This window comes from Myxine glutinosa, chromosome 1 (genome assembly GCF_964187855.1).
Source record: "Myxine glutinosa chromosome 1, kmMyxGlut1.1, whole genome shotgun sequence".
Taxonomy (NCBI): Eukaryota; Metazoa; Chordata; class Myxini; order Myxiniformes; family Myxinidae; genus Myxine; species Myxine glutinosa.
This window is the reverse complement of record NC_136261.1, coordinates 358,204,244-358,229,099: the sequence shown is the minus strand read 5'-3', so window position 1 is coordinate 358,229,099 and position 24,856 is coordinate 358,204,244. Positions and strand designations below refer to the sequence as shown.

The 24,856-nt window shown below is 53.4% G+C and overlaps 1 protein-coding gene across 3 annotated transcripts in view; it reads left to right on the top strand.

The window, feature by feature from the left end:
- Positions 1 to 24,305, top strand: part of UBA1 (ubiquitin like modifier activating enzyme 1) — a 72,336-nt gene extending 48,031 nt beyond the window's left edge. For all 3 annotated transcript variants that reach the window (XM_068099412.2, XM_068099404.2, XM_068099420.2), the window contains exons 13-25: positions 1,229 to 1,384; positions 1,504 to 1,669; positions 2,719 to 2,915; positions 3,102 to 3,166; positions 3,343 to 3,538; positions 12,679 to 12,753; positions 12,862 to 13,051; positions 13,876 to 13,964; positions 14,109 to 14,201; positions 19,071 to 19,262; positions 19,486 to 19,587; positions 21,119 to 21,219; positions 23,581 to 24,305. In XM_068099412.2, the coding sequence (XP_067955513.1) occupies positions 1,229 to 1,384; positions 1,504 to 1,669; positions 2,719 to 2,915; positions 3,102 to 3,166; positions 3,343 to 3,538; positions 12,679 to 12,753; positions 12,862 to 13,051; positions 13,876 to 13,964; positions 14,109 to 14,201; positions 19,071 to 19,262; positions 19,486 to 19,587; positions 21,119 to 21,219; positions 23,581 to 23,716 (1,758 nt within the window). In that variant the 3' untranslated portion in view covers positions 23,717 to 24,305. The remainder of the gene's footprint in view (positions 1 to 1,228; positions 1,385 to 1,503; positions 1,670 to 2,718; positions 2,916 to 3,101; positions 3,167 to 3,342; positions 3,539 to 12,678; positions 12,754 to 12,861; positions 13,052 to 13,875; positions 13,965 to 14,108; positions 14,202 to 19,070; positions 19,263 to 19,485; positions 19,588 to 21,118; positions 21,220 to 23,580) is intronic.
- Positions 24,306 to 24,856: the final 551 nt, after the last annotated feature.

The following is a 24,856-nucleotide window of genomic DNA, read 5'->3' as shown; positions in this document are numbered from 1 at the left end:
ATGCTATGACCTCTTTGCTGTCTGATTATAAATCTTGACTTTAAAGTGGGGCGAGAGAGGGGTGGGGTGGGAGAAATACAAATCCAAAATATTGATTAAAAAAAAAAAAAAAAAATTAAAATAATTTTTTTACAACCTTTAAAATCTTTGTTTTATTTCATTTTGAATTATATACTTGAACATTATGGATTTTTGATCTCCTTTTTGACACTTTAAAACACTTCCGTTTAGCAGAACTTGGATAAAATGTTGCGCCATTTTACATCACAACAACAACATCAACATGCATTTTAAAGGCCATTTTCCCTGCTAGAGCGGGGGTTAGCCTTGCGGTCCCCATGACAATCTTCTCCATTTTGCCCTATTTTCTGCATCTCTCCTTGTTAACCCCCTTGCCCGCATTTCTTCTTCCACCATCTTTAGCCAAGTCTTTCTCGGTCTTCCCCATCTTCTACTTCCTTCTACATTCATTTCCATCACTCTTCTCAACCAGTCACTTTCATCCTTCCTCAACACATGACCAAACCATCTCAACCTGTTCCTCTTCACAGCATCAATCACAGGCTCTATTCCCATCATCTTTCGCAATTCATCATTTGTCTTCCTCTCTCTCAACGATACTCCGCACATCCGTCGAACCATTCGCATTTCCACCCTTTCCAACCTTCGTTGCTGCTCTACGTTCATTACCCATGTCTCGCTCCCATAAATCATAACACTTCTCACACATGCAGCATACACCTTTCCCTTCAGCTTCAACGACACTCCCCTCATCATCAGCACGCCACTCAATTCCCGAAACTTCTTCCATGCACATCTCACTCGAGCAACCGTTGCCGTTGATTTTACATCATCACGACCAATCAAATTTGCTGCTCGCAGACCCCACCCATGTTTCTCAAGGCTGCGCAGGGGAAGGTGTTCTGTGAACTCTCTGGTTTGCTTATTTATTTTGGTATGCTGCTGTAACATTTATGCCTGACAACATGACAAAATCGGAAGACTGATGTCTATTCACCAACTTGATTTGCGTTTCGCAACCAATTTGTGTTCTGGAGGTCGAAATTGGGTGTTAATTGAACCGATGTCGGTTTTAGGAAGAGAATAATGTCACACCTTTGAGGCCACTCGGTATATGTCTCAAATTAATTTCCTTTTATCTTTGAATATCCTTCAAATAATTGCAATGACTTCGACAATGAGAGGATTGACACCACTGTGACCCCAGGTTGGGGCAGGTGCCATTGGTTGTGAATTGTTGAAGAACTTTGCCATGATGGGAATTGGCTGTGGAAACGGGGGAATGGTAACCGTCACAGATATGGACTGCATCGAGAAATCCAACCTCAATCGGCAGTTCCTCTTCCGCAGTTGGGATGTGCAGGTACACGGCGACCATCACGCCAATGGGAAACTGTTGTTCTCTCGACTTACCTCGCCTCGCCTTTCTTTGAAAGGCGTAGATACTGTTACTGGCTTTGAGGTTTCGTTTTTCTGTTTTAGAAAATGAAATCTGAAATTGCCGCTGTGGCTGTGCTTCGCATGAACCCAAGGATGCACATCACGCCGCACCAGAATCGCGTGGGCCCCGATACGGAGCGTATCTACAACGATTCCTTCTTCCAGGGCCTGGACTGCGTTACCAATGCCCTTGATAATGTGGATGCCCGTGAGTTTTCTGTTCGCCTGCACTTTAAGTGTATCTCTGTGATTTTTATGCCTCCGCAGCCAAAGTCCGCAGGCGTTGTTTTCGGGTAGTCCAAACGCCCGTCGTCGGGATACCGCAACCCCCCATGAACCCATGAACTTGCTAAAAGCATGGACTGTAGAACGAAGATAAACGGATTCTATTTTGGGTTTCAAAGATGAGAAGTCAAAGGGCATGAGCTTTTAATTGAAAATGACGTATCTACCCAAATAATTTGTAAACCACTGGAGGTATTTCAACTATTTCAATTCAACTTATAATGGGTATTTCAATATGGGCTGCAACACAAAGACTAACTGATTCGACTTTGGGTTCATACAACCAAGAGAAACACCAACGAACCAACCAATCGGCGTGTGACCGGCTGAGTGATGTCGTGAGGTAAACTCGTGCAGGCCAAAGTCCATGCAGCAATAACTTGACACCATAGTGTACACTTCACACGGACAATTAGAGGTGAAATATAGCACATTTGAAGGCAAAACAATGCGGATTGGTTATAGGGATCACTAGGTGTTATGTAAATAAACCCTTTGTCTCTGGTGAGGCTAATTAGGGTTGTGCTGGCTGGCCTGGGTTTTGTCAACCCAGTTATAAACTGACGTCCTGATGTTTCACATGCATCAATGTGTGTGTGTGCGCGTCATCCATCGGAGTGATGTTAAGCCTGAGGACCCATCTAGATCCCACGCTCTTTAAGGCCATAGGGGCATGTGATCAACAGTACAGCCCTGCTCCCAGCTTCACTGCAAATGAACAACCACTTGCTGCAAATTGATGAATATTCATGATTGGGGATCGATTTTTCTTTTTTTTGAACTGTCCTTTAAAATTTTGACGAGCTTATTGATTTTTACCTTGGCCAGGACAACTATCATCCATCTGATACTTTTTACTTCAGATTTATACCTGTTTAAGTACCTTCTTGCAAAAGTTTAATATTCAGAAGAGCTCGCCAGGTGCTTGTTTGCATTCCGCTCTTTCTCCTGGAAATGTCTCGCCATGTGCAGGTATGTATATGGACCGCCGCTGTGTATACTACCGTAAGCCCCTGCTGGATAGTGGCACGCTGGGCACAAAGGGTAATGTGCAGGTGGTGCTCCCATTCCTTACTGAGTCCTACAGTTCAAGCCAGGATCCTCCTGAGAAGTCCATCCCCATCTGCACCCTCAAGAATTTTCCCAATGCTATTGAGCATACTCTGCAGGTATGTGTGTCCACTGCACTGCGCATGTTTGGAAAGGTTTGTTTTGTCCTTTCCAGCTTTTGCGCACCGTACCTTGTGTGTGGTTTTGCCGCACGCTTTGATGTAAGTGGAAATCCATGTCTGCTTCCAGAAATAGTTTTGTCTACATATGAATATTTGTTTTTTTGTGAACTACTCTCTGCACAGTGGGCAAGAGACGAGTTTGAAGGACTGTTCAAACAACCGGCAGACAACGTCAATCAGTACTTGCAGTAAGTGAAGGAAAACGATTGAGTGTTGCACACATGGGATATTGAAAGTGTTATTTAAAAAAAAAAAAATTGTTTATCCAGGGTGGAATGATTAGAATGATTAATTTATACGGCCAATTTGATTCTTGATTTTGGCTACATGCAGGCTTGTTATGAACGGTTTCTTTGCCGTGCAGGGATTCGAAGTTCATGGAGCGGACAATGAAGCTGCCTGGGAGCCAGCCTTTAGAAACTGTGGACGCATTGTATCGTGCACTTGTTTCGGAGCGCCCGGCAAATTTTGCCGACTGTGTGAGCTGGGCACGGCGCCACTGGCAAACTCAGTACAATGACAACATCCGACAACTCCTTCACAACTTTCCACCAGAACAGGTGCCACTGTAGTCACTCATCTAATATATGAAGCTCTTTCTAATCATTGACTGACACGCTCACTAACGCACTCACTGACCCACACTCACCGCACTGTCTGGCCGACTTGCTCGCTCACTCACCCCACTGTCTGGCCGACTCGCTCGCTCCCTCGCCCCACTGTCTGGCCGACTCGCTCGCTCGCTCACCGCACTGTCTAGCCGACTCGCTCGCTCACCGCACTGTCTGGCCGACTGGCTCGCTCACTCACCGCACTGTCTGGCCGACTGGCTCGCTCGCTCACCGCACTGTCTGGCCGACTGGCTCGCTCGCTCACCGCACTGTCTGGCCGACTGGCTCGCTCGCTCACCGCACTGTCTGGCCGACTGGCTCGCTCGCTCACCGCACTGTCTGGCCGACTGGCTCGCTCGCTCACCGCACTGTCTGGCCGACTGGCTCGCTCGCTCACCGCACTGTCTGGCCGACTGGCTCGCTCGCTCACCGCACTGTCTGGCCGACTGGCTCGCTCGCTCACCGCACTGTCTGGCCGACTGGCTCGCTCGCTCACCGCACTGTCTGGCCGACTGGCTCGCTCGCTCACCGCACTGTCTGGCCGACTGGCTCGCTCGCTCACCGCACTGTCTGGCCGACTGGCTCGCTCGCTCACCGCACTGTCTGGCCGACTGGCTCGCTCGCTCACCGCACTGTCTGGCCGACTGGCTCGCTCGCTCACCGCACTGTCTGGCCGACTGGCTCGCTCGCTCACCGCACTGTCTGGCCGACTGGCTCGCTCGCTCACCGCACTGTCTGGCCGACTGGCTCGCTCGCTCACCGCACTGTCTGGCCGACTGGCTCGCTCGCTCGCCGCACTGTCTGGCCGACTGGCTCGCTCGCTCGCCGCACTGTCTGGCCGACTGGCTCGCTCGCTCGCCGCACTGTCTGGCCGACTGGCTCGCTCGCTCGCCGCACTGTCTGGCCGACTCGCTCGCTCGCTCGCCGCACTGTCTGGCCGACTCGCTCGCTCGCTCGCCGCACTGTCTGGCCGACTCGCTCGCTCGCTCGCCGCACTGTCTGGCCGACTCGCTCGCTCGCTCGCCGCACTGTCTGGCCGACTCGCTCGCTCGCTCGCCGCACTGTCTGGCCGACTCGCTCGCTCGCTCGCCGCACTGTCTGGCCGACTCGCTCGCTCGCTCGCCGCACTGTCTGGCCGACTCGCTCGCTCGCTCGCCGCACTGTCTGGCCGACTCGCTCGCTCGCTCGCCGCACTGTCTGGCCGACTCGCTCGCTCGCTCGCCGCACTGTCTGGCCGACTCGCTCGCTCGCTCGCCGCACTGTCTGGCCGACTCGCTCGCTCGCCGCACTGTCTGGCCGACTCGCTCGCTCGCCGCACTGTCTGGCCGACTCGCTCGCTCGCTCGCCGCACTGTCTGGCCGACTCGCTCGCTCGCTCGCCGCACTGTCTGGCCGACTCGCTCGCTCGCTCGCCGCACTGTCTGGCCGACTCGCTCGCTCGCTCGCCGCACTGTCTGGCCGACTCGCTCGCTCGCTCGCCGCACTGTCTGGCCGACTCGCTCGCTCGCCGCACTGTCTGGCCGACTCGCTCGCTCGCCGCACTGTCTGGCCGACTCGCTCGCTCGCCGCACTGTCTGGCCGACTCGCTCGCTCGCTCGCCGCACTGTCTGGCCGACTCGCTCGCTCGCCGCACTGTCTGGCCGACTCGCTCGCTCGCCGCACTGTCTGGCCGACTCGCTCGCTCGCCGCACTGTCTGGCCGACTCGCTCGCTCGCCGCACTGTCTGGCCGACTCGCTCGCTCGCCGCACTGTCTGGCCGACTCGTTCGCTCGCTCGCCCCACTGTCTGGCCGACTCGCTCGCTCGCTCGCCCCACTGTCTGGCCGACTCGCTCGCTCGCTCGCCCCACTGTCTGGCCGACTCGCTCGCTCGCCCCACTGTCTGGCCGACTCGCTCGCTCGCCCCACTGTCTGGCCGGCTCGCTCGCTCGCCCCACTGTCTGGCCGGCTCGCTCGCTCGCCCCACTGCCTGGCCGGCTCGCTCGCTCGCCCCACTGCCTGGCCGGCTCGCTCGCTCGCCCCACTGCCTGGCCGGCTCGCTCGCTCGCCCCACTGTCTGGCCGGCTCGCTCGCTCGCCCCACTGTCTGGCCGGCTCGCTCGCTCGCCCCACTGTCTGGCCGGCTCGCTCGCTCGCCCCACTGTCTGGCCGGCTCGCTCGCTCGCCCCACTGTCTGGCCGGCTCGCTCGCTCGCCCCACTGTCTGGCCGGCTCGCTCGCTCGCCCCACTGTCTGGCCGGCTCGCTCGCTCGCCCCACTTTCTGGCCCGCTCGCTCGCTCGCCCCACTGTCTGGCCCGCTCGCTCGCTCGCCCCACTGTCTGGCCCGCTCGCTCGCTCGCCCCACTGTCTGGCCCGCTCGCTCGCTCGCCCCACTGTCTGGCCCGCTCGCTCGCTCGCCCCACTGTCTGGCCCGCTCGCTCGCTCGCCCCACTGGCCGACTCGCTCGCTCGCCCGCCCCACTGGCCGACTCGCTCGCTCGCCCGCCCCCTGGCCGACTCGCTCGCTCGCCCGCCCCCTGGCCGACTCGCTCGCTCGCCCCACTGCCTGGCCGACTCGCTCGCTCGCCCCACTGCCTGGCCGACTCGCTCGCTCGCCCCACTGCCTGGCCGACTCGCTCGCTCGCCCCACTGCCTGGCCGAATCGCTCGCCGCACTGTCTGGCCGACTCGCTCGCTCGCTCGCCGCACTGTCTGGCCGACTCGCTCGCTCCCTCGCCGCACTGTCTGGCCGACTCGCTCGCTCCCTCGCCGCATTGTCTGGCCGACTCGCTCGCTCCCTCGCCGCACTGTCTGGCCGACTCGCTCGCTCCCTCGCCGCATTGTCTGGCCGACTCGCTCGCTCCCTCGCCGCACTGTCTGGCCGACTCGCTCGCTCCCTCGCCGCACTGTCTGGCCGACTCGCTCGCTCGCTCGCCGCACTGTCTGGCCGACTCGCTCGCTCGCTCGCCGCACTGTCTGGCCGACTCGCTCGCTCGCTCGCCGCACTGTCTGGCCGACTCGCTCGCTCGCTCGCCGCACTGTCTGGCCGACTCGCTCGCTCGCTCGCCGCACTGTCTGGCCGACTCGCTCGCTCGCTCGCCGCACTGTCTGGCCGACTCGCTCGCTCGCTCGCCGCACTGTCTGGCCGACTCGCTCGCTCGCTCGCCGCACTGTCTGGCCGACTCGCTCGCTCGCTCGCCGCACTGTCTGGCCGACTCGCTCGCTCGCTCGCCGCACTGTCTGGCCGACTCGCTCGCTCGCTCGCCGCACTGTCTGGCCGACTCGCTCGCTCGCTCGCCGCACTGTCTGGCCGACTCGCTCGCTCGCCGCACTGTCTGGCCGACTCGCTCGCTCGCCGCACTGTCTGGCCGACTCGCTCGCTCGCCGCACTGTCTGGCCGACTCGCTCGCTCGCCGCACTGTCTGGCCGACTCGCTCGCTCGCCGCACTGTCTGGCCGACTCGCTCGCTCGCCGCACTGTCTGGCCGACTCGCTCGCTCGCCGCACTGTCTGGCCGACTCGCTCGCTCGCCGCACTGTCTGGCCGACTCGCTCGCTCGCCCCACTGTCTGGCCGACTCGTTCGCTCGCTCGCCCCACTGTCTGGCCGACTCGCTCGCTCGCTCGCCCCACTGTCTGGCCGACTCGCTCGCTCGCTCGCCCCACTGTCTGGCCGACTCGCTCGCTCGCCCCACTGTCTGGCCGGCTCGCTCGCTCGCCCCACTGTCTGGCCGGCTCGCTCGCTCGCCCCACTGTCTGGCCGGCTCGCTCGCTCGCCCCACTGTCTGGCCGGCTCGCGCGCTCGCCCCACTGTCTGGCCGGCTCGCTCGCTCGCCCCACTGTCTGGCCGGCTCGCTCGCTCGCCCCACTGTCTGGCCGGCTCGCTCGCTCGCCCCACTTTCTGGCCCGCTCGCTCGCTCGCCCCACTGTCTGGCCCGCTCGCTCGCTCGCCCCACTGTCTGGCCCGCTCGCTCGCTCGCCCCACTGTCTGGCCCGCTCGCTCGCTCGCCCCACTGTCTGGCCCGCTCGCTCGCTCGCCCCACTGGCCGACTCGCTCGCTCGCCCGCCCCACTGGCCGACTCGCTCGCTCGCCCGCCCCCTGGCCGACTCGCTCGCTCGCCCGCCCCCTGGCCGACTCGCTCGCTCGCCCCACTGCCTGGCCGACTCGCTCGCTCGCCCCACTGCCTGGCCGACTCGCTCGCTCGCCCCACTGCCTGGCCGACTCGCTCGCTCGCCCCACTGCCTGGCCGAATCGCTCGCCCCACTGCCTGGCCGACTCGCTCGCCGCACTGTCTGGCCGACTCGCTCGCTCGCTCGCCGCACTGTCTGGCCGACTCGCTCGCTCCCTCGCCGCACTGTCTGGCCGACTCGCTCGCTCCCTCGCCGCATTGTCTGGCCGACTCGCTCGCTCCCTCGCCGCACTGTCTGGCCGACTCGCTCGCTCCCTCGCCGCATTGTCTGGCCGACTCGCTCGCTCCCTCGCCGCACTGTCTGGCCGACTCGCTCGCTCCCTCGCCGCACTGTCTGGCCGACTCGCTCGCTCCCTCGCCGCACTGTCTGGCCGACTCGCTCGCTCGCCGCACTGTCTGGCCGACTCGCTCGCTCGCCGCACTGTCTGGCCGACTCGCTCGCTCGCCGCACTGTCTGGCCGACTCGCTCGCTCGCCGCACTGTCTGGCCGACTCGCTCGCTCGCCGCACTGTCTGGCCGACTCGCTCGCTCGCCGCACTGTCTGGCCGACTCGCTCGCTCGCCGCACTGTCTGGCCGACTCGCTCGCTCGCCGCACTGTCTGGCCGACTCGCTCGCTCGCCGCACTGTCTGGCCGACTCGCTCGCTCGCCGCACTGTCTGGCCGACTCGCTCGCTCGCCGCACTGTCTGGCCGACTCGCTCGCTCGCCGCACTGTCTGGCCGACTCGCTCGCTCGCCGCACTGTCTGGCCGACTCGCTCGCTCGCCGCACTGTCTGGCCGACTCGCTCGCTCGCCGCACTGTCTGGCCGACTCGCTCGCTCGCCGCACTGTCTGGCCGACTCGCTCGCTCGCCGCACTGTCTGGCCGACTCGCTCGCTCGCCGCACTGTCTGGCCGGCTCGCTCGCTCGCCGCACTGTCTGGCCGGCTCGCTCGCTCGCCGCACTGTCTGGCCGGCTCGCTCGCTCGCCGCACTGTCTGGCCGGCTCGCTCGCTCGCCGCACTGTCTGGCCGGCTCGCTCGCTCGCCCCACTGTCTGGCCGGCTCGCTCGCTCGCCCCACTGTCTGGCCGGCTCGCTCGCTCGCCCCACTGTCTGGCCGGCTCGCTCGCTCGCCCCACTGTCTGGCCGGCTCGCTCGCTCGCCCCACTGTCTGGCCCGCTCGCTCGCTCGCCCCACTGTCTGGCCCGCTCGCTCGTTTGCCCCACTGTCTGGCCCGCTCGCTCGTTTGCCCCACTGTCTGGCCCGCTCGCTCGCTCGCCCGCCCCACTGGCCGACTCGCTCGCTCGCCCTCCCCCTGGCCGACTCGCTCGCTCGCCCGCCCCCTGGCCGACTCGCTCGCTCGCCCCACTGCCTGGCCGACTCGCTCGCTCGCCCCACTGCCTGGCCGACTCGCTCGCTCGCCCCACTGCCTGGCCGACTCGCTCGCTCGCCCCACTGCCTGGCCGAATCGCTCGCCCCACTGCCTGGCCGACTCGCTCGCCCCACTGCCTGGCCGACTCGCTCGCCCCACTGCCTGGCCGACTCGCTCGCCCCACTGCCTGGCCGACTCGCTCGCCCCACTGCCTGGCCGACTCGCTCGCCCCACTGCCTGGCCGACTCGCTCGCCCCACTGCCTGGCCGACTCGCTCGCTCGCCGCACTGCCTGGCCGACTCGCTCGCTCGCCGCACTGTCTGGCCGACTCGCTCGCTCGCCGCACTGTCTGGCCGACTCGCTCGCTCGCCGCACTGTCTGGCCGACTCGCTCGCTCGCCGCACTGTCTGGCCGACTCGCTCGCTCGCTCGCCCCACTGTCTGGCCGGCTCGCTCGCTCGCCCCACTGTCTGGCCGGCTCGCTCGCTCGCCCCACTGTCTGGCCGGCTCGCTCGCTCGCCCCACTGTCTGGCCGGCTCGCTCGCTCGCCCCACTGTCTGGCCCGCTCGCTCGCTCGCCCCACTGTCTGGCCCGCTCGCTCGCTCGCCCCACTGTCTGGCCCGCTCGCTCGCTCGCCCCACTGTCTGGCCCGCTCGCTCGCTCGCCCCACTGGCCGACTCGCTCGCTCGCCCGCCCCACTGGCCGACTCGCTCGCTCGCCCGCCCCCTGGCCGACTCGCTCGCTCGCCCGCCCCCTGGCCGACTCGCTCGCTCGCCCCACTGCCTGGCCGACTCGCTCGCTCGCCCCACTGCCTGGCCGACTCGCTCGCTCGCCCCACTGCCTGGCCGACTCACTCGCTCGCTCGCCCCACTGCCTGGCCGAATCGCTCGCCCCACTGCCTGGCAGACTCGCTCGCCCCACTGCCTGGCCGACTCGCTCGCCCCACTGCCTGGCCGACTCGCTCGCCCCACTGCCTGGCCGACTCGCTCGCCCCACTGCCTGGCCGACTCGCTCGCCCCACTGCCTGGCCGACTCGCTCGCCCCACTGCCTGGCCGACTCGCTCGCTCGCCCCACTGCCTGGCCGACTCGCTCGCCCCACTGCCTGGCCGACTCGTTCGCTCGCCCCACTGCCTGGCCGACTCGCTCGCTCGCCCCACTGTCTGGCCGACTCGCTCGCTCGCTCGCCCCACTCTGGCCGGCTCGCTCGCTCGCCCCACTGTCTGGCCGGCTCGCTCGCTCGCCCCACTGTCTGGCCGGCTCGCTCGCTCGCCCCACTTTCTGGCCCGCTCGCTCGCTCGCCCCACTGTCTGGCCCGCTCGCTCGCTCGCCCCACTGTCTGGCCCGCTCGCTCGCTCGCCCCACTGGCCGACTCGCTCGCTCGCCCGCCCCACTGGCCGACTCGCTCGCTCGCCCGCCCCCTGGCCGACTCGCTCGCTCGCCCGCCCCCTGGCCGACTCGCTCGCTCGCCCCACTGCCTGGCCGACTCGCTCGCTCGCCCCACTGCCTGGCCGACTCGCTCGCTCGCCCCACTGCCTGGCCGACTCGCTCGCTCGCTCACCCCACTGCCTGGCCGAATCGCTCGCCCCACTGCCTGGCCGACTCGCTCGCCCCACTGCCTGGCCGACTCGCTCGCCCCACTGCCTGGCCGACTCGCTCGCCCCACTGCCTGGCCGACTCGCTCGCCCCACTGCCTGGCCGACTCGCTCGCCCCACTGCCTGGCCGACTCGCTCGCCCCACTGCCTGGCCGACTCGCTCGCTCGCCCCACTGCCTGGCCGACTCGTTCGCTCGCCCCATTGCCTGGCCGACTCGCTCGCTCGCCCCACTGTCTGGCTGACTCGCTCGCTCGCCCCACTGTCTGGCCGACTCGCTCGCTCGCCCCACTGTGTGGCCGACTCGCTCGCTCGCCCCACTGTCTGGCCGACTCGCTCGCTCGCTCCACTGTCTGGCCGACTCGCTCGCTCGCCCCACTGTCTGGCCGACTCGCTCGCTCGCCCCACTGTCTGGCCGACTCGCTCGCTCGCCCCACTGTCTGGCCGACTCGCTCGCTCGCCCCACTCTCTGGCCGACTCGCTCGCCCGCCCCACTGTCTGGCCGACTCGCTCGCCCGCCCCACTGTCTGGCCGACTCGCTCGCTCGCCCGCCCCACTGTCTGGCCGACTCGCTCGCTCGCCCGCCCCACTGTCTGGCCGACTCGCTCGCTCGCCCGCCCCACTGTCTGGCCGACTCGCTCGCTCGCCCGCCCCACTGTCTGGCCGACTCGCTCGCTCGCCCCACTGTCTGGCCGACTCGCTCGCTCGCCCCACTGTCTGGCCGACACGCTCGCTCGCTCGCCCCACTGTCTGGCCGACACGCTCGCTCGCTCGCCCCACTGTCTGGCCGACTCGCTCGCTCGCTCGCCCCACTGTCTGGCCGACTCGCTCGCTCGCCCCACTGTCTGGCCGACTCGCTCGCTCGCCCCACTGTCTGGCCGACTCGCTCGCTCGCCCCACTGTCTGGCCGACTCGCTCGCTCAATCATATAAATGTTTAGTACTTTTTCAGTGTGCTGGAATGTTGAAATATTGCATACTGATGTATCTCAAATCCAAGATTGCAGGAAAAAAAAAAAAAGTCACAAAACTCTCACACGAAAATATCCGTAAACAAGTCGGTCAGTGCAGCTTCACTCTCACGCATGGTCACGTGATAAAGACATTGGCACGTCATGTGATCCTGCATGGGCACGATTGTTCCCCCAGGGGAGCAGGTGTTTCTCTGTTTTGTGGCAGTATGATTCGAAAAGTGCCTGTGGGATTTTGTCATTTACGGACGGTGTACAGTGGTAGGAAGCCATAAACGATTGTAAACAGGCATTCCTTCTTCATTACACCATCTATTCAAAGCATTATAAATAACCTGTGCTGTTCTTTACTGTGTTTATCATTGGGTCGGAAATTTGACCCAGATCAGACAAAGAATTGCTCTCCATCTCGAGCAGCCTGTCACACAATCATGAAAACGGGAAGATGCTAACTTAACATGACAACTCAAATTGGCACTGTTGTTAACGATGTGCAACGTGGGAATAGCTACAAGAATATGACGAGCACTGTGTTCGAATTTGGTTTGTAATCCCCACCCCATGTTTGTCTTCGACTTAGAACCATAAACTCCGTCTCTTAGTATTGCCTAGCAACCAATTATAACTTAAACTCTTTGCTCGTTTTTTATTTACTCGATTTATTTAGTTGCTTTCAGCTTACACACCCACAATCCACTTCATCAAATACATAAATCTCGTTAACAATCTAATATATTTGCATGTAGGATACACCCCAGTATCTGCTTGCAGTGTGTGCGTGTGCGCGTGTCCGTCCGTCCGTCCATCCCAATTCCTGGAAGCTAACTGAATTGTAAGTCCCTGTAATAAGAGAATTGGGCTGCACACCCTAAATATTCACTCAATTTTGTACGTATTTGCGATTTGATCTCCTTTATGTTTGCTTATTCATTTTCCCGTGATGTCATTTAATGAATGAATTTCGACTTGTTTTATGGTTGCATTTTTCTTGCGATCCGTACTCTTCACCACCCACAGCTAACCAGTTCTGGAGCTCCGTTCTGGTCTGGTCCAAAGCGCTGTCCTCGTCCACTGACGTTTGACGTTGACAATGTGAGTTGACGGTGCGAGGGCGACTTTGTCATCATGTCATTGTACAATTACCCTCTGTGTCATTGTTTTGCTGATAATCCCTTCCTTCCCCTGTGTTACCTTCCCTAGCCCATGCACATGGACTACATTGTATCTGCAGCTCAGCTCCTGGCGCAGTCGTACGAGCTTCCGGGCAACAGGGATCGGGCTGCTGTGCGGGATGTCCTCGAACAGGTGCGCGTGCCCGTGTTCACGCCTCGGTCTGGCGTTCGGATTCACGTCTCGGATCAAGACCTTCAGAGCAATCAGATCACTCTGGGTAAGGTTTGAAGATGCATTGTTAAAGGCTCAGGTTTATAAAACTATTGGTTCACGAGTTATCAAACAGAGTGACCACTATATTCGTCATGGGTGTGTGTCTGTCTGTCTGTCCGCAGCATAACTACCCGATGATATCATCCGATCTTGATGAAACTTGGGTGGGAGGTTGATATCATGATCTAGTTGTGTCCTGCCTAGAGTGGGCGTATTGCGCCCATTGTGGGCGGAGCGACACCCGAAAAAGATGTCTTTTTAGGGGGTAATCGAGTTCAAGCTACATCTTCTCCAAGGGAGTTGGTGGAATCTGACAGGGGTTTCGGTATTTGGTTCGGCCAATGTCATGTGTCTAGCCCCACGAAGCTCGATCTTTCATTTTCGCCCCAAGGTCAAGGTCACAAGGTCACAAAATTTAGAAACGTTGATTTTTGATTGTTTTATTACTTTGTTCGCTTCCTGATAGGGTGAAATGTCGTACATGATCTTATATTATCACATACATCATGAAATACAAGTTTTCCAACAAATTTCAGAATCTTCGATCTTTGACCTTTGAAGGTCACAAAGGTCAAATTTTCAAAGTTGCCGGAATCGAACCTAATTTTCGGTATTGTGTAGCTAACTAACCTCATAACTGATTATACATTATTTTCTATCTCATTTCAAGGTCAGTAACCTTCGTTTTGACATTTCCGGGCCTGTTTCGGTTATAGTCCGTCCTTTGTCATTGAATACCGCTCGCTCGTGAACCATCGTCGTCTCCTGACTTGTGTGATTCTTTTTCAACTAATGTCACAAATGTACTTATTAATTTTTCTTTTCCAGATGATGCCAAACTAGAGGAGCTGAAAAACTCTCTTCCACCACGCGATTCTATAAATAATTTCAAGATGGATCCCATCGAGTTTGAGAAGGTATGACTTGGGGTTGTTGTTTTTGTTGTCTTTGTTTCGGAGTCCCGTTTTCATTCGAGTCGATGAATTGAGGCTTGGAGTTGCTGAAATCTTCCTCAAATTATCACTGAACCACCTGCAGACGAGTGTTATGTGTGCAAACAGGATGATGAGACAAATTTCCACATGGATTTCATCGTGGCAGCGTCCAACCTGCGTGCAGAGAATTACAGCATTGCACCGGCGGATAGGCACAAGGTGAACCGATTGCATGCTGTGTGCAAAATAAACATACCATTATATTAAAGGGACGTTGTTGCAGGGTCCATGTGTTGTTGGATCAGGAATTCTAGGTTTGAGTTGATTTTGTAACTTATCGCGCGAGTGTTGACTGCTTGCCGTTATTAGGAAATTCAACCAGAGACGTCTCTTGTTCATCGGCCATTTGTCCCTTGTTTACCGAGCCTTGCAATAATTGCCCCGTCACACTTTTTTTTTTTTTTCTTTTTTTTTGTATACTGAACCGAGGCTCGTGAAAGAGCTAACATTTATTTCACAAACAAATCAACCAGACAAACAAAATATACAAAAGAGGGAGCGGAAGCCAAGATGGGGAGAGAAGGGGAAGCACACAACCACAACATTTGAGAGCAGGGAGAAGTGTGGGAGGGAGAGGGCTTGGGGGCAGGAGGCGTGGGAAGGGGAGGGGGGGGGGGGGCACTTACGCACTTACTTACGCAGCACTTAAATTATTTTACGTGTCATTCCCAAATCGTTAGTTTTGACTGGCATTGAAAGGCAAGTTTTATTAACCTGCGCACGCGAGTCGAAGAGCGGGGTTAAGCAATATGTTAACTTCTGTCTCTCTGTTCGTCTGCAAGTGTTGGTTTATGGTTGAGGAACAATTTAATTTCAATTGGATGTTACATTTTGAACAAGAATCGGAACACAAACCTGTAGCTTAGCAGTACTTTGGCTATGAGTTTGTCCCGATCGCACATACGCAGAGAGGAGTGAGATAATTTTTTGCAAATTACCTTGTCTGCCTGTCTGGCATTCAAACAAATTTTAAATGAAACAGAAAACCAAGTACTGCATTGGAGTCATCAGAAGAAACCCAAAAAAAAAAGTAGAGCAAAGATGGAGTCATCAGGAGGAACCTGCATAGGATTTTGGTTTCAGCCGCTACTCCTCTACCCTCAAACCCATCTAAGCGCAGCTAAGTGAGAATGAATGATCGTTTTAAGGCCATTTTTCCCCGCTAGGGCGGGGGTTAGCCTTGCGGGCCCCATGACAATCATGGTTCCTTGTTTGAGGCAATGTTTTTATGGCCGGATGCCCTTCCTGACGCCAACCCTTGGTCACGCTCTTACGATGCGCAGGGATACGGTGTACCTATTCTAAATCGGGGTACACACCGTGATCATTCATCCCAGCAAGCTGGTACTCAATTAGCCGACCTCGGAAGGATGACAGGCTGAGTCAACCCCCCTGGCGTTAATTCAGCGATCGACCGGGATTCGAACCCAGGATCCCAAGCCGGCACCCTAACCGCTAAGCCAACGCCAGGCTTTTACCTGCAAACCTGCAAATTAGCAAACCAATGCACATACATTAGCACAACAATGTGCATGACTTCACATTTTAATAACATAACCATGTATACATACATTACATCATATTTTGCATGCGTCAAACAAAACAATGTGCGCACAAATGAGCATTTAGCATTGTGTGCATGAATACAGGTGACTATATCTACGAGTCAGGTAGTCAGGTTTGGAGGTGTGGTTTGCTGTCAAAAGGCAGAGGATTCCCTGCCCGGCAGCACCTGAGATGTTGCTCTGTGGTCTCCAGTCGCATCAAGCGCAGCTAAGTGAGACTTGCAGGAAAAAAAAAAAAATCTTCAAGAATTCACTTCGCCGAAGACAGATAGATAAAGAAAGAGAGAAATAAAGAAGAAGCAAGAATTAGAATGAATAAAGAGAAATATGTAAAAGTAGAAAGAAATGTGAAAGGAACAAAGATCCCTAACTCCTAGCTCTAGCTCCTTCCCTTGACTCCTAGCCCTGAGCCCCAACTCCTAGCTCCTAGCCCCAACTCCTAGCTCTTAGCCCTAACTCCTAGCTCTAGCTCCTTCCCTTGACTCCTAGCCCTTAGCCCCAACTCCTAGCTCCTAGCCCCAACTCCTAGCTCTTACCCCTAACTCCTATCCCTTAACTCCTAGCCCCAACTCCTAGTTCCTAGCCCTTAACTCCTAGCCCTTAGCCCGAACTCCTAGCACCAGCTCCTGGCTCCTAGCCCCAACTCCTAGCCCCAACTCCTAGCTCCTAGCCCTTAACTCCTAGCCCTTAGCCCCAACTCCTAGCTGCTAGCCCTTAGCCCCAACTCCTAGCCCCAACTCCTAGCCCCTAGCCCTTAGCCAGAACTCCTAGCACCAGCTCTTGGCTCCTAGCCCCAGCTCCTAGCCCCAACTCCTAACTCCTAGCCCTTAACTCCTAGCCCTTAGCCCCAACTCCTAGCTCCTAGCCCTTAGCCCGAACTCCTAGCACCAGCTCCTGGCTCTTAGCCCCAACTCCTAGCTCCTAGCCCCAACTCCTATCTCCTAGCCCTTAGCCCAAACTCCTAGCCCGAGCTCCTGGCTCCTAGCCCCAACTCCTAGTTCCTAGCCCTTAGCCCAAACTCCTAGCCCCAACTCCTAGCCCAAAATCCTAGCTCCTAGCCCCAACTCCTAGCTCCTAGCCCTTAGCCCAAACTCCTAGCCCCAGCTCCTGGCTCCTAGCCCTTAGCCCAAACTCCTAGCCCCAACTCCTAGCCCCAAATCCTAGCTCCTAGCCCCAGCTCCTAGCCCTTAGCCCAAACTCCTAGCCCCAGCTCCTGGCTCCTAGCCCCAACTCCTATCCCCAGAAAGTTGTTTGGAAGAACCCCAGATAGATAGATTTCAGCATTTCTTCCTCAGGCAAAAACGCAGCAACAGTTACAAGCTACCAGAGGTCTATCAGTGGGGGAAATCATTCCGAACAGGAATATTACTGTTTTGAAGGAGGATGTCATAATGGACACAAAAAACAGGCATGAAGAACTAATGTAACATGTTAAATAAGGTGGTGTCATAGACACTTCCCAAATGAATTTTTTACATGATCTTTAAAATATTTATTTTATTTCAATTTAATTATTTATTTGATCACTGCATGAGGTAAGGTGTTCTATGAACTCTCTAGTTTGTTTTGCAATCCATGATTGGTTGTTAATTATCCAGTCATTTGGTTCAAATTTAGTAAACAGGTCTGGAGATGCCGATGGACATCCAAGAGCTGTAGACGTAAACCCTAGACACGCGGAAGATATATATTGCCAGAAAACTAGTCGCGTTCTGTATGTGTTGGCCACATCTTGCTCTCCCCAATGGGCGCGACATGAAAATCGATCTAATTGAAGCCGAAGTTCGAGATACCAGTGTAGCCGGACAGAGGGTTGTTTGTTGGGTTCATTTGTGATGAAACGACGGTGTGCCGATCCACTGAACGATCTCCGGACGTCACCAAAAAAGATGATGTCACAATGCGACTGTATTGAGATGTGGCGACATCGCATGTTGGTCAGTTTCCACTAACGGGCTTGGTAGAGAATGCACCTTTGAAAAGGCAAAATAAAAGGTAACGCAAAACGTCGACCACTGAGCAGTACAGTAAACCCTCGTCTTCACAACTCGGATTTGTTTATACACGTGGGGACAAATGCAAAGCTTATTTCTCAAACGCACACACGGGTTTGAATGTGGCGCTGTGACCACGTCGTGCACTGAGGTGACATCTCCCACCATCTTCTATTACCCATGCTGTTTTCAGTCTGCATAGCGCCACGGTCAAGTGAGCTTGTGCCCAGAAGATTTCTCTAACTCTACGTTATTTAGCCGCGTACTGTACCCTTAAATACAGTATGCCTCAGAAACGTCAGGCCCTCTCCAAGTGGTAGTGGAGTGAAGAAATTCCACAAGGTTATGACATTAGCAGAGGAAATCGTGATTTTAGTGTGCGTCTGCCAGGAGTATCATGTGAACGAGTCCACCATATTCACCATTCATTCAAGTTCGACCGACTTTCTGGAGCTTATAACAGAAAAAAGCCTTGCCCCTGGATAGATGTTCAACTGAAAAAACAGGGCTTTTCTACAATAAAATGGGTAACAGGATGTACATCTCCAAGGAGCAGAAGGGAGCACATGGGTTCAAGTCTTTCAAGGATGATCTTGCACTTCTGTTTTTGTGGAAATGCATTCAGCGACTTTAAATGCCAACCTTTCCTGCCGCAACACGCCCACCACTGACGATGATTCTTCGGCCTCAAACATTCAAACCCCCGGCCCGCCCTACAAACTTAACCCCCATCCTGCAAAATTATATACAGTACATGTATTATAGGTATTACATCTGAGGTGTTTATCATACTAAAATACACACTTTGGTGCCTGTCTGTCTGTCTGACGATTTTTGACCGCGATACATTCAGTCGTTACTTATCCAATCTCAACCAAACTTGACAGGAGGACTAAGGGTCACACAATGAAGGTTGTAGCAAATTCATTTGCCCACCTCCCCAAGGGGGTTTTCCCCGCCAATGAGGTTGGTGTTGAGGTGTATATCCGTGTTACGATAGGTTTATCATGGTGTTTTCGTGAGAGCACCGGCACCCACCAGAAGTAAAAAAATTTATAAACCACACAAACGTATGATTACCTTTTTAAACAGTGGCTAATGCTGTTTAACACTAAACTGAAAGAAATTTGGAGGAATCCTGACATCCGTGAGGCAAATTTTACTTGTGGAACTAAGCAAAGATCTACTGTAATCTATATACCCCACAAGAGCTAATAACATGACCCTTACTGCTGCTCCCGTAGTGAGCGGGTGTACTAATAAACAGAAAAACGTATGAAATATTCTTGTCTGTTAGGTTTCGTGGCCACATTCCCTTATCCCTATTTATCACATAAGATATTAAGCTGGCGCAACACTGTTTTGCCAAATGCGCCGTTTTCCAAAAAACTAACCCCCACGTTGGACAAGGGTCTACTGTATTGCTTTGCCAGTGGAGGTTTCATGTAACACTATTACCTCATCCACAGAGCAAGCTCATCGCTGGGAAGATAATTCCAGCAATTGCCACAACGACTGGTGCTGTAGTTGGCCTCGTATGTCTCGAGCTTTACAAAGTGCTTCGCGGCGTCAAAGACCTGGATTCCAACAAGAATGGCTTCCTTAACCTGTCACTGCCTTTCTTCGGCTTTTCTTCGCCCATCGCGGCTCCCCGACATCAGGTGCTTTTCCTCCCCAGTACCGAAGTTTTTTTCCTTTTTTTCTATTTTTTGAAGAATAATTGTCTTGGCCTTAGTTGTTCTTCATTATTTTCTGATGCTAATTCTTTGTCCTGTAAGCACCCTTGGCTTTTGTTGCATCGCTGCTCAACCATCTGTCTTGCGCTTTGACGTGATGCCTGCGTTTTATTTGTATTTAAATATGTATATATATATATTCTCGTAGTACTACGAGGAGGAATGGACTTTGTGGGACCGCTTTGAGGTGGATGGAATCAAAGCAGATGGTGAGGAAATGACTCTACAAGAATTCCTGGATTACTTTCAGGTAAGGTTTTATCTTTTCGCTCCTTATTCACGCCTTCGACTTCATGTTTAGATCTTAAGATGCATTATGAAGCACCTGTAGTGCTGCCGTAGGTACTTTTGTGCAATTCAGTTGCTGTTTTTTTCTGCTCAGAGTAACTGTGGTTAATTTGATCTTTCACTCTTTATTTATATGGTCAATTAAAAATTCTTTTTGCTCGCCAAAAAATATGGGTTTTAAATTTTTTTCCCAAACCTGACTTTTGTTAACCCCACAACCGGGCGTCAGCCTGATTTTGGGATCGGAGCCAAAAGTAATGTGACCCACCTTCATCATCTGTTTGAACGAGCCGTGGAAAATATCTTGGATGGCATCAATGGGAAAATCACTACAATAATGCCATTAACATTTTACCATCATCGCTTACCATTGGTCGGTTATCCCTTGGATCAGATTGGCTGCTGTGCATACGATTCTGAACACCCTGCTTTTGATTGGTCATCCAGCATAGCCCACCACCTCATTCGCATTTATATGGGAGGGAAATTGAGAAGTTTTTTTTTTTACTCCTGAGGAAATTCAATGGAACATTATCGTTAGAAAGTCTACTTTTTGGATACCTCAAGTGGGACTCAAAGTGGGTTTTTTGAGTAATAGGTTCCTTCTTGCCACCCTACCGTACAGGCCGGACTTGTTGAGTGCTTGGGATATTGTTTTCGCATGCACACAGTGACCAGTCTTTGCCATAAAGGCCTGTAGCTCTTTCAAAGTTGCCATTGGCCTCTTGGTGTCCTCTGATCAGTCTCCTCCTTGCTCGGTCATCCAGTTTGGAGGGACAACCTGATCTAGGCAGGGTCTTGGTGATACCATACACCTTCCACTTCTTAATGATTGTCTTGACTGTGCTCCAGGTGATATTCAAGGACTTTGAAATATTTTTATACCCATCCCCTCATCTGTGCCATTCCACAACTTTATCCCGGAGGTGTTTTGAAAGCTCCTTGGTGCTCGTGGTTGAGCCTTTGCTTTGAAATGCACTTCTCAGCAGAGGAAATCTACAGGAACAGCTGATTTTATTCTGAAATAATCAGAATCACTACAATTTAACACAGGTGGAGAGGCCAGTTATCTTGGTGTGTGATGAAGGTGATTGGTTACACCTTAGCTAATTCACAATTGGTATTATAATGGGGGTGGACACTTATCCAACCACGATATTCTCGTTTTGTATTTTTAATGACTTATGAAATTTGTCGAATTTTTTTTTCACTTGGAAGTTGTGGGTTACGATGTGTAAATATAGGTGGAAAAAGTCCGATTTAATGCATTTTAATTCCAGGCTATAAGGTAGCAAAAGGTGGAAATTTTTAAAGATGGTGTAGACTTTATATCGGCACTGTGTTGTGACTTGAGCTATTTTACATGCAAATGTCATATACACATCACATTTTAAGGTGTCTTCAGTGATGACGTTCATACTTTGATGTTGACTTGCATAGTTTCAAGTCTGATAGGACAAAATGATAAATCACATGGTGCATTTGCTTTGCAGAACAAACATAAACTTGAAATCACAATGCTCTCTCACGGAGTCTCCATGTTGTACTCTTTCTTCATGTCGCCTGCCAAACTTGCAGAGAAAATGGATCAGAAGTACGTTTTGCACCCACCAGCATGAGCCATTGGTTTACCTCGTACACCTTTTCTATGGAAAATTCCATGTTGTTGAAATGCCATTCTTAGATTGTAGAACAGTTTGGATGTTTTTATGGGAAGGGAGAGGAAATGGCAAATGGGATTGTAATGTAATGGGAACCGGTAGAAGCAATGGTGATTGATATTGGACTGGCAGGTTAGCCCGGAGGTGCACTCGATCTTCTCTAAACTGCCTTGCCTGGGTTCAAATCTCTTTCGCTATAAACTGTCATCCTGGCGTTTGTCTGCTGGCATCAATTGGTGGATGTTAAAGATCCCTTGGTATCTTTTTCTATTCCTCCCTCCTCACCACCCCCCTACCCCCCCCCCCCCCTCCCATACACATACATACATACATACATATACACATATACATACATACACATATACATACACATACATATATACATACACATACATATATACATACACATACATATATACATACATACATACACATACACATATACATACACATACACTGCCGATCAAAAGTTTTAGAACACCTCAGTTTTTCCAGTTTTTATTGAAATTTACGCAGTTTAATGTCTCAATGTACTCTGAAATTAAGCATAGAACAAATAAACAATTGGAGATAAAAAAGAAATCATAGAATCATTTTGTTTAACAAAATGTAATTTAAAATTTTGACTCGGCAAAGTAGCCACCTTTTGCAGATATAACCGCCGAACACACTCGTGGCATTCTTTCTACAATGGAAATCAAATATTGTTCGGGAAGATCTTCCCAACACTGTTGCAGAAGTTCCCACAAATGTGTTGCACTTGTAGGTTTCTTTGCTTTCACCCTTCTGTCCAGTTCATCCCAAACCAGCTCGATGGGGTTTAAGTCTGGAGACTGTGCTGGCCATTCCATGATTTGAAGCCTACCGTCTTGTTCTTTTCCTCGAAGGTAGTTTTGACATAGCATGGGGGTGTGTTTAGGGTCATTATCTTGCTGTAGGATGAACCCCTGACCAACTATACCAGAGGGTATTGCATGGCGCTGCAAAATGCTGTGGTAGCCCTTTTGGTTCAGGGTGCCAGTCACTCTGTGCAAGTCGCCGACTCTGGATCCAGCAAAAGAGTCCCAGACCATCACGCTTCCTCCTCCATGTTTGACAGTTGGTGTCACACACTGAGGAACCATCCTTTCGCCTACTCGACGGCGTACAAAAACCCTGCGTGATGAACCAAAGATTTCAAATTTTGATTAATCGGTCCATAAGACCTTCTTCCAGTCTTCAGTAGTCCACTGGCGGTGCTTCATGGCCCAGGCAAGCCTCTTTTTCTTATTTTGCCATCTTAGCAATGGCTTTCTTACTGCCACTCAACCTGTCAAACCTGCAGCTCGAAGTCTTCTCTTCACAGTTGAAACTGAGACTTGCTTACTTCAACCAGTGTTAAGCTGTGCTTGAAGCTGTTGTCCTGTGAGCCGCCAATCACGCAAGCTGTTGACTCTCAGAAACTTGTCTTCTGATTTTGTTGTGGCTTTGGGTCTGCCAGACCTCTTCCTGTCAGAGTTTCCTCCAGTTTCCAATATACTACTTCCTGCAGTGCAATATTGCCCAAATAATGCTTCGGAGGGTGTAATGACAGTCTGTTCCAATACTGCTTTTATACAGACAGGGGGTTTGTAATCAAGTAATCAGCAGAGGTTGGGACACCTGTAGGAATTTTTTGCATCAACTTTCAAGGCTTAATTTACTTACATTGCTACAGAACAGCTATAAGTTGTTAACCCATTACTTGTTCCCTTAAGAAGGCCTTTTTTTTTTTACAATATAACTGTGCAATTTACATTATTTTCGCGTTTTTGCTAACCTAAACTTTTTTTTTAACCTAGAGCAGTTTACTGCTTACCTTTGTACCATTTCAGGTTATTCACTGGACATTAAACTGCGTAAATTTCAATAAAAACTGGAAAAATTGAGATGTTCTAAAACTTTTGACCGGTAGTGTACATACACACACACACACACACACACACACACACACACACACACATACACATACACATATACGTACACACATACATACATACACATACACACATATACACATACACACATACATACACATACACACATACATACACATATACACATACATACACACACACTTTGTGTACTATAGAAGCTCCATTGCTGCATTCATCTGATTTGGTCAATAACAACCTGTGCCTCGCTCGTGCTGGTGTCATCATCTCTGTGCGGTCATGTGATTGTTATTTGCATTAATTTACAAATATATCTAATACACTATCACATCGTACAAATGCCTCCTTTTTCTCTCAATGTCAAACCTGTTCTCATTCTAGGATGTCAGATATAGTCACAAAGGTGTCTAAGAAGAAGATCGGTAAGCACGTGAGGTCCCTGGTGTTTGAACTCTGTTGCAATGACACGAGCAAAGAGGACGTGGAAGTGCCCTATGTGAAGTACAACTTCCGTTAAGTTACACGCGCGTCCCTCCGTACTTACGACCGCCCGTCCTCCGGCACCGTGTCTTGTTCACTCGTCACTCTTCGCTGTTCTCCAAGTTGGCTCTTTTGGGATTTGGTTTGTCCTATTGGAGGAGATGGGTCCTTCATTCAGGGGGGGGGGGGGGGGGTTCAACCCTCATCGTTCTTCCCTACCTTCTGCTCGCTCGCTGTTTTGATATGGCTGGTGTGTTAAACCTGTTTCAGTCAAACTTTCAGTAAACCGATGTGGAACATTCCGCCTGTCCCTCGTTGCCGCATCCTCTAATTTAAATGGATTTATTCTGCAGATATGCCCACTCAGCCATCCGTGGAGCATCCAATGGTTTAAGGGGTCCTGTAGACATTGCTACTGAACGCGTATTAGCACTGTCCTGTGTGTGGATATGACTCGAAGCTACAGGAAGCTTGTGTTGGCCTGGAAAAGGCCTTGCTTTTTCCTTATCTTGCTGTGGTTGAACCTTGAACAGAAGGGCTGTGTTTGTGTGCACCAAATTTCAAAAACTTCTGCTTTTTAAGGACTATAAAGATTGTGAGTCAAATAAAGTGGCATTTAAAAATTGTCCACGTTCTGCTTTTCTTTCTTTACTTTCTATGGAAGGCCATGTCTATGTTACGTGTACAAAGGCGCAAGTTTGGGGGTGGGGAGGGAAATCAGGCATGTTCTACACAATATTGTGGAAATAATTATTAACTCCAACACTTGTGTTTATTTCAATGAGATAGCGCTCAAGCTTGCATGTGAGGACAGGAGAAATGTTACATTGGAAAGCACAAAAATGTCAAAATCGCACCAAAATGATGTTGAGAATGAATGAGCATGACCACAGGCTCTTTATTGCCCTCTGTCGAATTAGTACACAAGGACGAACCCAAAAACGAGTACCAATGACCAGGAGAGGGAAGGAGCTGGGAAGGAGCAGCGTGCATACAGGATCGTGGGTGTGCAGGGAGTGACATGTGGTCATAAAAGGCGGCACATTTGAAAGACTGAAGTGCGGAGCATGAGAAAATAGGACACACAGACTATTGCACAATTTAGGAGAATATGGGGATGAATGAATGCAGGTGAGAGTTTAAGGATTTTTTTTTTTTGTATACCAAGTCTAGGCTC